The sequence below is a fragment of the Pungitius pungitius genome, chromosome 1 (genome assembly GCF_949316345.1).
Source record: "Pungitius pungitius chromosome 1, fPunPun2.1, whole genome shotgun sequence".
NCBI lineage: Eukaryota > Metazoa > Chordata > Actinopteri > Perciformes > Gasterosteidae > Pungitius > Pungitius pungitius.
The window spans coordinates 12,131,668-12,149,177 of NC_084900.1; the positions used below are offsets into that span (position 1 = coordinate 12,131,668).

Consider the following 17,510-nt stretch of genomic DNA (forward strand, 5'->3'; position numbering starts at 1 on the left):
TCATAGGACCATTTATTTTCACTTAAATCGTAAATCCCTTTAATTAATGAGTATTAGTCCATGGACTTAAGGAGTTTGCCAAGTTCAATTTTTTTCTTTTCACCGCTCATGTCAGCGAAATCTTATGTGACATTTAAAAATACTTAAGAGAACTTTAAGAGTGACACAGACTTGGCTCGCACAAAGAACTTGAGCTGGTCTTGCTGGCTTGTCCAAACTAATCAAAGGTGCTAGAGAGGCTGAGTTCCTTAACTGGACAAATGAGTCCAAACACTACCAAGTTGCACTCATTGTGCCTCATTTATGCGGAAATAATGAGTGGAATAATAATTAGTAAACTGATCCCACATGTGACAGCATAAAAAGTCGTCGTACTTAATAATGGGAAAGGGTCAGCGCAGTCTACTTGTCACTTTTACTCAATACAAGGAGACATTCAGACTTTTTTCATTTCATTCGAGACGCAGCATAACGTCTTTGTGGATTGGGAGCTAAAAGTTGTTTAATAGGGATCCTCGTTAGAAGGAGCTAAAACGTTTCCAACCGGTTGTGTTCCTATAATAAAAACCATGGACATCCAACGTTAGAAAAGTAAACAGCATATCATTAACTAGCATTAGCACTTCTATGCTATGTATACAGGTGCTGCTTTCACTTTTTACTGCTTATAACAGATCTGACACGGACACTGTTTCATTGTTCCATCCTCCAACTATGAGTTATATGTGGCCTGATGCTTTAGCTTTTATATTTTTAACATGTTTTGCTTCCTGGATCAGTCCTTTAAACACAATATGATTTAAACCCTTTGGTATGGTTCTCTTAATTTGTTGTTTGTCTAAATATTTTTTGCAACTAACAGCGTGGCTCCATGGGAAGAAGCAGTGCGGCGTTCTCACGATGTATAGAAATGATGGCCAAATCATAGAAATAAAATTCATGTTTTAATAAACTGAAATCAATAGGCTAGGCTAAGAAGCAGTGTGTGTGTGTGTGTGTGTGTGTGTGTGTGTGTGTGTGTGTGTGTGTGTGTGCATTCTATGAATTGCATGCTGGTCTTTGACGGATATCACTGATTTCCTTTAGCCTCTCATGAGCTGCTTTGTTTTCGGCCTCAGCACACAGAAAGTTCCCAGCATGAAATATTCTGCTTTGCGCGACTGTGAAAGCTTGTCAACTCAGCAGCGAGTCCGCTCCAGAGCCGAGACAAAGCCGGGCCTGATCACACACTCAGAGAGAAAATGGGCCGGCCGCCGGGAGGGCTGGGAATTGAAGTGTTTTTTTTCCCCTTGTTCAAGTTCAGACTGGGGTTCGTCTGGTGGCAGGTGGTTCAGAGCAGCTGAATAGGGAGCGGTCCAGACTCTCCTCCTTGCCCATCACACATGGCTAACTTATCAGAACAGACACAATGGAAACAGCCCGACATCCACCGGGTCTGTAATCTCTGTCAGGGATGAGTCTTTCATTCACAGATGCTTTCAGCACATTTGTCAACATTTTTTCCCCCCTCCGTTTTCCTCTCCTTTACTCTCGGCTTCTGTGGTATCTTGGCATTGTTTGTTAATGTGTGTGTGCGCTCACAAAGAAGGGGGGGGGAGGCTGGGGGGGGGGGGCTGGCAGGGGTCACGGTTTGCCGCCCGCCTAGATCCATCAAGAGGAACAAAGCAGGGGGAGAGGAAACAGTGCCAAGCCCCCCTGAAATCAAAGACCGGGTCTGGGATTGGGATTCGCTCCAAAGGACTGGACCCATTTTAGGGTGGTGCTGGGGGTCTCAGGGAGCAAAGGGGAGGAGTGGAGATAAAAACAATAATCAAATCTGGCACAGCGTCTGAGGACCGGGCCGGTTGAGTGAGCCAGTTTAAGCCTCTGCGCGCAGCATCCTTCCCCGCCCCTCCTCTTTGAAGACCCCGCCTTGCTTTTGTCCTTTACATCACGTTATCTGATATTTGAAAGGCCAATTTGTATGCATTCTGTGTGTGTGTGTGTGTGTGTGGGGGGGGGGGGGGGGGGGCAGGAGGTAAGCACCCAGAGTTCCACAGGGAGAAACCGACAGGAAGGTCGACCCGATAGGACACCAGCAGCCCAAAAGCATATGTAAAGTGTCTTAGAATGATTGTAGCTGTGTGCAAAGTGGGTGACTTTGGCCAAGTGGTCCGGGGGCCTGAAATCCCTTTGCAAACACATGTTGATGGTCTTCATTTGACCATCAGCTTCCCCAGCAGAGGAGACAGCAACAGGTTGTAAACGTAAACATGAATAAGCACTTAGAGAGGCACATGAGAGCTAAGAGCTGTACAGATTTACATGGGCCCACAGACCCCCCCCACATTTATGTACTTTTATACCAAATGTGTATGTACCTACTTAAAATAACACAAACACAGTAAGTGGTTCAGGTGAGTGGTTAGCTTCCTTATGCTGTTATATATATATATATATATATATATATATATATATATATATATATATTGTGAAAGCATTAAGTAGGGCCAGAGTAACCCACCACGTGTCTGTTTTTATACATCGTGAAAGTGGTAGCTAACATTTGCAATGTGGTTGCCACATGAACAGAACAAAACAATTCAACAGCTGCATTTATTGCTCATCGAGGTATTGTTTCGATCACGTGGCCCTGGAAGCTGCACCTGCTTCTGCGAAGGAGTTGGAAGTTGTCCGAGCAGCAGACATGATTAAAAAGGAGAGACTGGTCATTAACCTTGAGCTCTAATGACTTCTTCAAGGATCTTTTTGACTACCATCCAGAGGCTTGATGGGGGGGGGCAGATTTTCTCTTGCCATGGTGACAATGAATGTCTCTGTGTCTCTTCTGTGGGAGATTATTTCAAGCTCTCCACCTTTTTATTGGAGGTAGTAGTATTTAGAAACAGGATGTCCTGCTGGCTGGACACCCCACCTGCTGTATTCTTTCTCCATACCCCCTCCTTGGAATGCCAGGGAAAACTTATACTCTCCAAAATCAAAAATAAGTGATAATGCCCTATGGGATGACCATGACCTGATCATGATGTCAGTTAGACTGTAGCAGCAAAACCACTAGGACTAGGACACTAGGATCAAATGGAGCTCAGGGGCCTTTTTTTTTTTCATTGCTTATCTGCTGCTTTGTTTAACATTTACAGGGTCTCTAACATTGTAGATAGAAATGAATTATATATCATAAATCAAGGTTCAAATGTTGCTGTGAAGAATTTTGCACTACAAATAAATTAGACATTCATTTAGATGTATTTTGAATAGCCCAAAATCACAAATGATAAATTGGCCACAGAGGGCTTTAGAAGCTGTAAACGTGCAACATCATCAGTCTTGAAAGCCTTACTCCCCCCCCCCAAAAAAAAACCTTCAACGGGGAGAAAAAAGGAAGAGACCCTGGGGATGACGGCAGTGTAGGGATCCCTCTCCTGGGATGGACAGAATCCAACAGATGTCATGTGACACAATGTGTACAGAACGAACGACGTAAAAGATACACAACACATTCAAATATCAAGAGTAGTAAGACACATAGCAATGAATAACTGCTACTAGTAATGACAGCATATAGTAGAATAACAATAATAACATAGGAGTTAATGGTGTCAGCAATAGCAATGTGACTACTACTAATAGTGATAGTATCAGTGGATGTCACTGCAGGAACTACCACTGAACACATAAACTCACCAACCAATGTAACCATCATCAGATGTAAATATGTAACCTTAGATACAAGCACCACGAGATGTAACCACCATTCACAAAAACCTGTGAGGAGGGAAAGCCCAAAGACTTGAGGAAAGAAGTACCTGGTCCTAAATGAGTGTCTTACTGAAAGGGGAAAGCTTGAAAACTGAAGGTCCTGGCTCCCATCCTACTTTTAGGCATAGACAATTGTTTGTTAATGGATTTGCCTTCATAACAAAAATGGCCTACAATCATCTGTTGTGTGTGGATGAACTCTGAAACCAAGATACATGGAGTATATACTAGATTTTGGTTTTTATTGTTTCAACTAAGTTTGATAATTTACAAGAAGACAAAGTGGGTGTCAGGTGGACGTGACTGGAATCTGCTATTCGCCATAGAGCCGACTCTTAAACTTGATTATTGCAATATTGGGTATTTTGATACTGTATTGTTTCTATAATGTAATGGGTGTTGAATATTAGATCCTTCCTTTTGAGACAACAAAGCACAGAGTTCGTGGACAAGTAGAGAAGGGTTACTCCAACGTCCCGAGGGTGATGCTGGATGAAAGGTCATGGGGTCAATTAAAACCACAAGCACATGTCATGAGAAAGGGTGGCCTTCTTGATTTTGATTTTCGAGAAGCCCGAGAGGTAATGTTTCAGTGCAGACCTAGTAGGATCTGTGACGTGCACACTGAAGAAAGCATCCTCGCCCAGACTTCCAACTGCTCTGCTGCCAAGGCAAGGAAGAGCCTCTTTTCCTCCGCTACCGAGCATTAAATGCATCATTTAATGAGATCCTGCTAGTGAAAATAATGAATAAATAATCAACTCTTTCAGAATAAGTAGAATATCTAATATGGATTAAATGTTCTGTATGCATTTATGTAAATAAATTCCTTGTCGGCAGCATAGCTGGTGATAGCGCTCGTACAGGAAGTCATTGTGATCTCAAAGAACTCTCTCCCTGTAAAATGTTAATTAATATCGCTCGTTCATCAATGAGGAACAAATCTCTTTATTCTTGGGGAATGGCGAGCTAATCCATCTGATTAAGCTTGCGCCGAGCAGGTTGTAGTTATCACGTGTTGCTATGGTGATTTTGCCAAACTCGTTTCCCCGGAACCCTAAAGCCTATCTATGTAATCTCATCCTGAAAATTATTCCATTGTTTTTTGTATAGCCCAGAATCGCAAATGACAAATTTGCCTCAGAGGGCTTTACAGTCTGTACACATGCGACATCCTCTGTCCCGAACCCCTCCCCTCCCACCTGCAATATGAATATATCTTTAATGAGGGTTTGTCAAGAAATAGGTGATCTTCACCTCTATTCTGCATTCCTCAGACATTGCTGTGGACTGGATAAGGATATTTGGCCTGACCCATGAGAGTCTTGAACCACAAGAGGCCTGAATCTGAAAATTAAAGAAAAATGGGAAGAAAAGCTGTGGCAAAAAAAAAAGCTCACCCACAAATGTTTTAATTATTCATCTGTACATCATAAAGAATGTTTATTGGATGTCTTCAAATACACAAGAAACCATAAGAGAACACAGGATTGAGAACACTCAGCTCATCTGAACCAAGGAAAAGGGAATGCAGAGCATAAACAACTCCAACACCCACTAAATAAATTAAAGAGATGATTTGTCCTCTTACACCTGTATAATACCAGTCAGTTTACTGACCTTCTCTTTTGTTAAAATGTACCAAAACTATTTCACACGTTTGACAAATGCAGGACATGGGAGCCGTTCCCTCACAAAAGGGTTTCTTCTACAAATACGTTTCTCCTGATGGAATATTTAGGATTTCCCTTCAATTGTATTACGATGATGAACAGTAATTTAACTGTCTTTAAGTTGCAGCCAATGAGCGGGGCACCCTTTACTTTATATCGTCAAAATATGGGAATTGTGATGCTGCACCTGTATGAAATGATGTCTGCACCAATCCTCATGGAGGGAAAGCTGATTTGTGCCATTTCATCCATTTAACTGAGAAGGTGCGTTCATTTATTTGGCAGACTTACAATTCATGTACAACAGGACATGAACGTGATGAATGGTATGCCCTGAAATGTTTCTTTCTGTTGGTCAGCTCCAGCTTCGTCACAACCACAATGTTGAATTGCACACGTAAGAGCTTTAAACAGTCAGTAAAGATTTGATGTTTTTGGCTTTCAATCAGATGACAGTATTTGCATTCTAAAGGCCTCTGTGACACGGGCTTTGGTTTGTAGTAAGCATCAAACCAATGTCATTTGTGTACATTTCAATTTTCATGCCACGTAGCAACCTCCACGTCTCCCCAGTAAAGACAATTCAAAAAGGAGTTAGATCATAAAGCAGGATATGTTTTAGGGCGTGCTTACTATGATGGGCAGGTCTCTTCTGCAAACAAAGCCTTTAAGGTTCTCTTCCACATTTCAAAAATGACAACCTCCGTTCATAAATTGTGAAACAAACCACACAGTGACAGCATTTATCCCAGACAGTTCACCGGGACGGTGCTCACTTCCTATGAGCAGGCTGGGTTTGTCCAGGAATGGAGACTTGTGCCACTTGCTTGCTCCTGGAACTTGATGACCCGAGATCCTCAGCGGCTGAGGAGCGCTTTCTGCCCACTTGCTGCCGTCGATCCCACAGACATGATTCAGAGGGGACATTATGTCCTCAGTGATGCTCCACTGTCACACAGATCCAAAGACATGCCCCCTGTGAAGTGCTTCAATAAAGTCCAATTTTGTGTTATTCTAGTTCTCACACACACACACACACACACACACACACATAAATAAATAAAGACTTACTATGTTGTAAGGCAATGTTGACCATGCATTTGTTACGATGAACACAAATCAAGGAAAATACATGGTAACAAAAAGCACATTGATGAAGAGCAACCACCTCTTTTCTCTCAGAAATCAAGTGCGGTTTGAAGGCTTTCTGGGTGATCTGATTCACAGAGCTCATGACCCACACCACCTGGCTCTGGGTCCTGCAGCGGCACAACCTCTACACTCAGGGGGGCTTGGTCCCAGCGGCAGGCTGGACACACAGCAAACCGGACCCGGTCGCAGTAGGGCCTTTGCATTGCATCCAAAGTTGGAGTTCAGTCAAGAAAAATCAAAAAGGTCTACATGGAGACGCATCAGCAGCCAGCTGCTCAGAGCCTCAGGACAGCCCTGAGGTGTCCAAGTAACTCTGCAGCTTCCTCACTGTGCTTCTATCCAGGGAGCAAAGGTCAAAGTCAAAAGTAGTGTTTGTGATGTGGAAGTGTCCCGTCTCTTCAATGAGGTTCACAATCTGCAAGATAGAACAAAATCAGTGGTTTTCTATTTTTATAAATAAATAGTGTTTTCTCTCTCACACACACACACACACACACACACACACACACACACACACACACACACACACACACACACACACACACACACACACACACACACACACACACACACACACACACACACACACACACACACACACACACACACATTTCTGGTAACATTTTGAAAACTTTCCATGTGAAGTTTAGCTCGGGAATCTTTTTATTCTTTTGCAAAAGCACATAACAGGGAACCTAAATGTCGTTGAGAACAGGACTATGCAAGTCTACCTCACCTAGCCATGTTGTTTTCAATAGTAAGTGCATTTGTATACAGTAGGCTAACTTTACAGCATTGAGTAGGATGTATATATGTCCACACAAAAGTACACCACCACCCCGATTATTCATGGAGGTTGGGGTACATCAAAAAGCGTGAGTTGGGGGACCGAGATGGTGTAATGCCAGTGAAATGTTTGTGACAGCGGGTGTCAATACTTTCCAAGCTATATCAAGAAATCTTATGTATACATTTATCTGCCGGGTCTGTATGTAATCATCTTGGTTTGTCAAATATACAGTTTAGCATAAGTCCCAGCTGTGGAGACATTGGTACGGTTATCTGTTCATAAGGCCTTTGTAGGTCTATGTACTTTACTTGGGACCCTGTATGCATTTGACTGTTTTGTACTATCTGGAACTTGAGTCTTAAAAAAAAGTTTGATTGATTTGATTATCATAAATACAATTACTGCAAATGAAAGGCTGAGCAATACAAATATAATTCCAAACTAGATTTTAATAGACGGATTTTACTACTCACAAATGCATGGATTGAAGTCAAAACCAGGCATGCACCCATGCCTGGTCATGGACAAACTAAATGTTGTTTTGTCATATATACACCAAAGGTGAATACAGTTAATTACCCCCAAAAAGTCCCATGGAAAGTTTCCAACTTTGAATATTCCCAGAATTTTGCAACCCTAAGAAAGACACAGAGACAGGTGGACAAAAAGACACGACAGACAGAGACCGACAAAAAGACAGACTGACTCGGAGTGAGAGATCAGCGTTGCATAGAGTCCCGCAGGACCCTGAAGGATAATGTGTACCTTCTGTCTTGACTGACAAAGGTGGATCTGTTCTGCAGGTGTTATCGCTTTGAGACTCGGTACCACTGGGAGAAAAGGGAGTCCTGGGATTACAAGTAACACCGTCCCATATATCTTGGCGTGGGTACAGTTTTCAAGAGTATGGGAAAAGTTATTTAAGACGGGTCAGATCAAAGTCAGACACTGAGGCGTCACTGCTCTGGTTCAGCTTGCTTCCATTTAGTTTAGGATTCAATTCAACTGGAAACCGCTCCCAAACAGAGAGGTTCCCTCTGTCCACAGACATCTGCATCACAGTGCTCCCTGTGGTCCAGTGTGAGCACCTACAGACTGCAGTGGAGCCGTAAATCATTCCAAACTCCTGCAGCAGCAAGCGGAGCCATTTGCTTAACCGGGTCAATTAGCACCAGGTAAAACCAATCAGCCCTGCTGTGTATTGATCTACGTCTGGTCTTCCTATCAGAGCTGAGTCTATTGAGGAGAGTGAGGCACCACTCTGTCGTGGCCGAGGGAAGACCCACCACTACCGTCTCATTATAAGCCTCCGGAATGTCCCAGAGAGCCACAGTCTCTCAGGAAGGAGGGGTAAACCCAATAATTAATTGGCGGCATATGAAGACGAAGATTACAGAAGACCCGTAACAGATCACAGCTCCTCTCTTAATCCAAAAGAGCAGACTAATAGCACTGACTGGCTTCTCATCAGGAGCTCGGCAGTTCAGGGTCAAACCTTTTATTGAAAACAATACAGCTGGACCGGCTATGAAGCCACACAGAGAGAAAGAGACAGACAACACTCCTCTTGGGCTTTACACAGACAGCAGCCCTTGGCCACTGGCCTTGCATCGGAGTGGCTGGTGGCCAAACACAAACTAAATATGCTGGAAAATCAGACTGAATATCTATTGTTCTAGGCATACAGGCTTTTACACACTAAAGAGTTCTACCTCGCATGTGCCTACTGTAGACAGCACTAACAAAAGAAAGGGGTTGTTGAGGACGCGTGGAACCATGGGAGTTCGTGGATTGAAATGAGTAAAAACCCTGGAACAACATCCTGGAGGTTTCTCAGCTATAACTTTGCAACAAAGACCCGTCACCCTTCAAATATTTAGTTTAACACCATCAAGTCGAAAAACTGTCAGGAAAACGCTGGACACAGCAAGCAAAGTGGTTACGTTAGTTGCTTTTAGCTAAATCCACCTTCATCTACCACCCAACTGTTGAAGAAGAAACATGCAGGTAATAAAAAAGACAATATCAGCAGGTGGACATACACACCTGTTGCAGTATATGACCTTCCCTGAGTGTCATCAGTCTTTTGTGCAGCTCCACCAGCTCGTCAAGGTAGGCCTGGGGAGCACACAGCAACATGTGGTTAGCTGTACACGGGTCCATTTCGCCAAGTTCTTCACAGCACGCTAGGAATTCTTAAACACCGTATATATCAAGTGTTTATTTCATGGGAGTCATTAAGAAGAAGCCTAGCAGAAGGCAAAGCCTCTTGAGGAATGACGTATCGAGCCCTAACGCTTCATTGTGCTGACACGTAGACTTAGTCCACATCTGTGGAACACAGCTGTTAACTGCTGCATTAACTGCACTTGCATAACGGTGTATTTCTAAAGCAGTGTTTCCCCTTCCATCCCCCACGAAACCCATTTTGTTTTATAATTACAATTCTCCACTGCTCTGTGTGCACGGTGGAGTTCTGTGCCGATGGGAAAGCATAGGAAGCAAAGGCACTGGCTCTGTCTCTGTCCACTGGTGTGCACAGAGAGCCAATTTGTGTGCCAGACGACCATTTGTTACTACCAATATCCCCTCATCTAATTAATAGGGCCAGGGACAGATTTCTAGTGGGGAAAAAAAACAGAAGAAGAGCCTGTTTTACCTTATCACAGTCTAGGTTTCTGTTCCTCTGCTTGCTGGGACTCTTCAAATCCACTATCTGACAGGACAGAGTAAACTGTCACTCTGGGACACCTGGAGCTACACTCTTGTGCCGAGTTAAATGACACTAACAACAAGACTACACAGCATAGCATCATGTTACCTGGTTAGCAGTAGTCTTTAGTATGGGTGGGGCTTCATTCCGGGATGGGGGGGAGGGCGAGGAGCTGTCACTCTCACTGCCATCACTCAAACTGACCCTGAGTAGTTCATCATAGGAGGAAAGAGAGACAGGTGTTCAATGAGGCCCAGATGTTGATGATTGTGTGAGCATCAGAACGAGCAGTAAACATCCGGCGTGTCAGATAGACCATTTACACATCCAGCAGACTCGTATGCAGTGGAAGTATATCTAAATTTATCCATGAAAAATTAGTTTTTGACAGCATTAGCTGCCCGAGTGGGGCCACACTGAACCACACTGGGACCAAGTGTGGTTGGTTCCCTGCGCTCCATCAGCAGGCTCACTAACCTGCGTTGGTGGTGCGTGAGAAGCGCGTGTGCCGGTCGCTCCGCGTCCGAGTCTATATCGTTGTCGTCCTCCTCCTCTGAATCGTCATCGTTGTCATCGGAGTGCAGGTCCTGTAGCACCGACTGCAGCGGGCCCAGCACTGTGGGATGGTGGCAGAGCTCTTTCATTACTTTGTCGGGGCTCGGGTGAAGGTTCATGTTCAAGCTGCTCGGATAGGGGAAGCTGTGGTTGCACAGCACTCTTTATTTTGCTTTTTTCCCCCCCCAAAAACACCTAAACCAATAATGGAATAGTCGGTCTCTCCTCTCAGCACAAAAGGCGTTGTTCCTGAATCTTAAAAAAAGGTCCACAGATACATTATTTGGTATGAATAGCAAACATACTCCAAGGAAGTATCACGGCATATGTTGGGGATTATTTTCACCTGAGGATTTTTATTCATATTAGGTGCACTGGTGAGTATTTCTGGCAGAAGGAGAGTGGATGTGGAATGAAGTAAAATACACTACGGTGGGTGTGTTCACGGCAATGAAAGGACAATGACAGGAGTGCAAGAGGATGCGTGCACATGCTGCTGGATCAGCAGTGATGGGTGCTCTGGAGGAGTGATGCATATCTTGCATGGGACCATACTGACAGGGCTGCAGAGAAATGCATGGGTTTACATGCTCTGAGACAACGGTTGGATTCAAATTGTCAAATCTGCTTAGGAAGGTTCCCAACTGAGGAAAATGACCCGGAATTAGTGTGGCCGCCATGATAAGTGCTGTTGGAACTCTAAGCTAAGGAAATGCTAAGGAAAGGAGCTACAATGCTTCTCTGCTTAGCTCCTTTAGCATAGGAACCACGTTACCATCCTTTACAAAAGGAAAGAAGATAATAAGAACAAGCGTCTCCTGTTGCATCATAACTACGTAGCTTAGTAAAAGTGGATGTCGGATCCCCTAAACACAGCGGCTGTCTTTTCCTAACTCCTCATGAATTTTCCTAATCATCTTTCCTTGACCCAGTGATGTTTTCAAGGCGGTCAAGGAATAGTGGTTCGGAACAGACTGAGGTAATTTTTTTGACAATTCAAATGTAGCCAAGACATTCTCCCATTCATGTGCAAGGGGGGAGGCTTACAGGAAAGGTTACCTGTGTGGGTGGGGCCAGGTATAGCCACCCTTTTCCTGATGATGAAGTCCACCACTGCATCCAGAGAAAATTACAAACACACAAGCAGAGGTCACCCTCAAGTAAAGCAGAGCACAATGCCCCACATTGGTGACCTTGACCTCTGATACCAGCTCTAGTCCAAAAGGATTTCTAGAGCATTGACACTGGTCACTGGACCTCTCTACTGACCATTTGGGACTGAAAGACACAAGAATACCTTGTGTTATAAGTTATAATTACCTTGCCGTTGGTGGTGTGTGGGAGCAAAGCCAGAACTGGAGCTGGAACTGGCTGGACTGGGCTGTTCTGACTGGGAGAGAGAAGAGAAAAACAAACTGATGAATAAAACCCACATGTGGGCATTAGCAAATGTACACACTGCTGTTCTACTTTTAGTTTTAGTGTCTCCATCAAGCATAATGATTTTTTTTTACATAGCATACCCGGCCGATTCTTTTTTGGACACACTTATGAGCATATATATATCATACCTATTTCGAATATTATATGAATACTGAAAAAAAGACTACGATAGTATTTGCTACAGGTCGGATGGTACTTCAGCATAAACCATTGTCTCAATTTATAGCTGCACAACATCTTCCATAATAAATATGATGAAAAATAGTCAAGTAAAGACTCTTCCCTGTTTCTGTAGTTCAGATCGATATCTTTAAGGAGACCTGCTCATACCCTGAACCCTGGCCATGTAAACGAGAATCACTCCTCTCATTTGAGCACCCATCGTCTTTTAGAACCTCAGCAAGTCTGTCGACCTAATGAACCTCCCAGATAACAGGAGGAAATAATGCAGAAAATATCCGTTCCTCCGATGAGAAGCAACCAGAAACCCAGGGCGACATTGTTCTTCAGTTACAGGTAGTGGAGGATCTCCTCGGTCAAATAAAATAAAATAAATGAAATTTAAATGTACTTTAAAGTGAGCAGCCGTGTGGTCTACGCTCCGCTGCCCAGCTATCATCACTTCTTAGACAGACACGTGTTGCTCTCAGTCCTCTTCAAACAGAGCTTGATGCTTGTAGATGTGTATTCAGCTCGTAAATTTTAACGAGGATGCTCTCGGGAACAAAGACCTCACTCACACTGGTTGACAAGTGTGCCGATCAAAATGGAAACACACAGTAAGTCAGATTGCTTATCTGACCCCTGATTGGTTGAAGCTCTTTGAAATGGAACACAATTCACTGCACATTCCCATCTTGCGGGAGAAAAAAAAAAAAAAAAAAAAAAAAAGACTGCTAGAAAAGGAATCCCTCTCCATCCTCGTAAAAAGTGTGTGGCGCAGTCTCCATCCAAGGATTGTTTTTGCTGTGTTAGACGTTTCTGATTGTCCACCTCCATGCTAACCTAGCCACAAGAAGGCTATAGTGAATATTTTCAGGTTTTCTTATCTTTGGCTTTTAGACTGGTTATCGGGATGGAGGGGCATTCTCCACATGTTATTGACCAAATAACTTAAGAGAGAAAATAGTTGACCGATGAAAAAAGACAAATGCTGCCTGACACAGCAGCTAGACAGTACAGGACGCAAACTGAATTGAAACTACCTGATAGAAAACCAAGGATCAAAAAGCACACAGCGAGCAAACCGAGAAAGAGGTTTCAAGGGATGGATGGGTCAATAGTTTGGGGACAACAACAGAACCTAATGGACTTTAGAACAATTATATTGGGCTATTGTAAGGTAGTAGCTGCTCCACCCAGCTGTCTGCACATGGGAAGAAAGACATAACCTCTGGTCTGGATGCACAGGTTGCCTCCTGGCCAGAGGCGTAAAGAAGAGAGAGACACAAGGACTCTGCTTTAGTGGTCCTGCTGTGCTTACTCTACCTCTATTCAACCCAAAATAAAAAGAGTGCAAAATGAATGTAAGAACGCTGTGCCGTATTCATGGTTAGAGAAATTGTAGCAGGATTATTACTAGCAGACTGTTTCACCGCCAAGTAAGTAACCAGTATTCACACTTTTAATAGTTCAAATGTTGTGTTTGTTCAATTAAATGAGGAAAGCCACATGTTTCCTGCTGGCTGGCTGTGTGTTTCTCAAAATCCACCTATGCATAAGCAAATTATAAAATTTCCCATAGTAAAATTTGTGACCCACTCAGACCAACTGGAGACTGGTGGGTCCACAATGCGTCCTTCTAACAGCAGTGTAAAATGTACATGTGGCTCCAGAGACAAAGTGTGAGAAGCCACCTCTAGAAGAAACAGGAGAAAAAGAGAGCTGTGAGGACAAAGGGCAGACGGACTTCAATGGCCGTCACCTCCCACCGACAAACAGCACACAGCTGGTCTGGTGCTTTATGGGACAGTTCTTCAGACGGACATAAATCTCACCACGGCTCCTTTTAAGGGCCTTTGTCCGGTTTGCTCAAAGCTGACCTCCTCAAAGACAACTTTTTCGCTTTGCTCTTGGCACAGTTCGAATGGCCGACGAGAAATGTCAGCAAACAAGACCAAACAGAGCCTAGAGCCTTCGGTTAGCTTGTCTGATTAAGCAGGGGCCGTCCAAACAGTCTCACTCACTAGATTCATTCAAACACAGCCAACACAGAGACATTGTGGCAAGCACACTAATCGGTCAGCTCATTCGCACTCTTGCTGCGGTTAACCCATTCACGGTTCTGTCAGCTGTTGGGTCATTGTTGCGGAGACATGTGCTGGACGACATCGTTTCAATGCAAGTTAAGGCCATATCACCTCAACTTTATTTGACCATGTCACTTTTTTTTTCAAAATGTGTAATTGTCATTTTATAGCTGAAGTTCTATATCCATAATGTATCTCAATACAAAGCCTGTTTTTTAGGAAGGAACTATAATACAATAAAAATATGTATTGTTATGACCGTCAATATGTGTAAGTAATGAAAAATGTAAAAGCTCACTGGTTAAGAACTTTAAAGGGTTAAGTTTCTTCCTTAACTGAGTGCAGATATAAAACATCATTCAATCAAACATTGTGCTGCAGATATTAATCAATCATCCTTGACATACAAGTTGACATGTGTCGACAGTGTCATTACATGTACAAAGCATTAATCTGTAAAGAAGTGATTTTATCTTTTATCAATGACTTGTGCAGGTGACAGTTCCTTCCTCCTGTGGGCTCCAGCCGGCTCTCCCTTCATGTCATCACCTACTCCACATTTCTTCCCTTCTGCTGTTTCTGGCCCAGTGCTCAGTGAAACACGGAGATCAAACAAGTGGTCAAATAAGAAAGGAGAACTGCGCTCGCCCACCAGAGTGGCTGGCCTGGGGAGGATCAAACACCTGGCATTTGTCAACCCACATCCCCTTTACAGCCAGCCCGACCCCCAGCCAGTCCATGGGAAAACGGCATTAATACAGCGCAGACAAAAACACGGGTTCTGCTTGTGCTAAGTCATAACTCCCCTGGCTAAACAACCTGCCCCAAAGGAGAAAGACCTACGCTTTATACAAGCAAGAGAATAGAAATGAAAACACCATGACAGGAAAGGAAAGTGCTCAAAGCGCAGGGATTTAGACCTTTCTCACACAAACTCCTTTTAAGAGCTAAAAGGATTAAAGGGAAAATCGGGCTATTCACGTCTCCCCTTTCTCCTCAGGTGTTGTAAAACCATAAATCTTTCTTGTCCAGTATTTGGCTTTAAAACCGCCCGGCTTTATGGGGAGGTCCTCCCCCCAAATGTGTGTGGACCAGGCAACCCAGTCAAATGTCAGCATACTAATGAAAGCAGCCGCTGTAGAAGTCTTCTAATCCTACTCAATATGTGGAGCCGGATAAGATTCAGTTACTTCATCAACAAAACACACATTAAGTGTCCCAAAAAGTAAAATTCCCTGTATGTGCTTTTACGGTTAATAGGTCAACAATGGATCATATAACCATCTTGTTCCAGTTCTGCTTTCCACTTCCTGTTCGGCCACCCAGATGAATGAACCTGAGGTAGTTAATGCTTCCCCCCCACTTCCCACTACCCCTGTGGTTCACTGGACCCCCATTACAAACGTTTCTCTCTCAGTTGGCCATTTGACTTTATAGCATATATCCAGGGAAGGACTAACCACCAGCAAACAGTCCCCTTTGAAGCCCTGGAGGAACTAGGACACTCTCCACAACCCCTCCTTTCACCCCTTTCTTCAGGTACTGGCCGGTAAGCTCATGTCACTGAGTTCAATGCGCTCCCAAGAACCCTTGCACTTGTGATTTCATTGTATAAACATGACATCTATCACACTGCTATCAATCATAATTGAGGAATCGTCCTCCGCTGCCCTCCCTAGAGTTCCTTTTATTCCTTCTTTATTCCCCTCTCTGTTAATTAGAGGATTCCAGGACAGAGGATGTTGAATTTGGAGAGACTGTATATCCCTCAGTGATTTTGGACTATATAAAAAAAATGTATATTGGTTTTGAAAACAATGACAAAGACATGATACTTACATCTGATTTGGTAGACTGGTCCTCCATATCAGAGTCATTGGGGTCCACCATATCCTGGAACGGTAGCAGCGTGGAAACCTTCCTTCGGTCTGCCTCGGTAGCTTCCGGCCGCAGTTTACTCATTCTTTCCTTCAAGAGATTCTTATCCAGATGTTGAGTGTCTGACCCAGACGATGGTTTCCCTACTGGATCTGCAAATCCCTTTTTACGTTTTTTGGTCATGCGATTGTCACTGTCGGGGGTGGACAGACGCTTGTTTAGAACCACCCCGTGGTTCCCACCCTCAGTCCGATGCTCCTTGGACAAAGACTTGGGTTCCTTGAAGCCCATTTTTGGATTGATATCTCTAAGTGGTTGATTCTCTTTGGGTTTCCTCGAAGGTTCTTTGGGGGTTTTGCTGGGTTCCCAGCCGGAGTCTCTGAAGGCACTTTTTGGCTCTTTTGAGTCTTTTGGAGGCTTGTCTTTGTGGTCCTTGGAGGGCTTGTGAAGTTTGGAGAAGCTGCTGCTGTTTGTGGTGGTGCTGGTGGTTGTCGCGGTGGTGAGAAGGGCGGTACCACTTCCTTTGGAGCCATCCTACGAATCAAAGCCAACACACAAGAAAAATGATTTCATTAGACAAACACGTCCTATGGAGCAAACAACAATAAGTCCAAACCATGCATGTTCAGTGTGGTCAGGGGTCTTTTTAGCAGCCACATGCACACCCTTAAAAGTGGAGCGAAGGGTAACATGGAGAAAGGAGGAAGTGCATTTCTTTTAACGACAGGGCCATTTCTTTCTGGGCCTCACCTCCAGCCCCCATGTCAATATTTCATCAATGCAGTAAAGCCATTAAAGCAGTCTAGACGAGGGGGGGGGGGGGGGGTGGTGGGGTGACAACTTTGGAACACCGCCTCTGAAACCTTTATTTTGTTTATCTGTCAGTGACCTCGGGACCTTAGGGTGTAAAGCTGTCAGCTCGTGTCTAACGTCCTCCTCAGTGCTCTAGAGGGGACACAGTGCCTCTGCTGCCACCAACATGGAAGACTCACCAAAAGGACCGCACACCCTGGATTATTAACAGATGTTTTACTTTATAGGAATATATTTCTGTTCAATCGAACAAGAGGCCTGGATCAAGTAGTTTATTATGATTTCACCATCTAGAATAGCAGTATAATAGGCATTACGTGTTGCAGGAAATGCAGCAATCCATTAACGCAGACAATAAATGCGTTAACAGCATTTATTTTAATTCATTGGGAGGGGCTTGCCATTGCAGCGCACATTAACCGAGAGTCTACCAGAAGGCGTATATAGTCGATCAAAGCAAAGCTATTTATAACCACTGCAAACTG

General features: G+C 43.9%; 1 protein-coding gene across 7 annotated transcripts in view; it reads right to left on the minus strand.

The window, feature by feature from the left end:
• Positions 1-5,282: 5,282 nt before the first annotated feature.
• The window catches only part of mllt3 (MLLT3 super elongation complex subunit), a 34,150-nt gene continuing 21,922 nt past the window's right edge, over positions 5,283-17,510 (minus strand). For 2 of the 7 annotated variants that reach the window (XM_037480728.2, XM_037480732.2), the window contains 8 exons: positions 16,174-16,746; positions 11,963-12,032; positions 11,690-11,755; positions 10,565-10,703; positions 10,196-10,292; positions 10,034-10,090; positions 9,421-9,492; positions 5,283-6,999 (listed from right to left, as the gene is read on the minus strand). In XM_037480728.2, the coding sequence (XP_037336625.2) occupies positions 6,868-6,999; positions 9,421-9,492; positions 10,034-10,090; positions 10,196-10,292; positions 10,565-10,703; positions 11,690-11,755; positions 11,963-12,032; positions 16,174-16,746 (1,206 nt within the window). In that variant the 3' untranslated portion in view covers positions 5,283-6,867. Of the gene's footprint in view, positions 7,000-8,139; positions 8,205-9,420; positions 9,493-10,033; positions 10,091-10,195; positions 10,293-10,564; positions 10,704-11,689; positions 11,756-11,962; positions 12,033-16,173; positions 16,747-17,510 lie in introns of all 7 variants that reach the window. The other 5 variants (XM_037480733.2, XM_037480729.2, XM_037480734.2 and 2 more) reach the window with 5 other exon arrangements.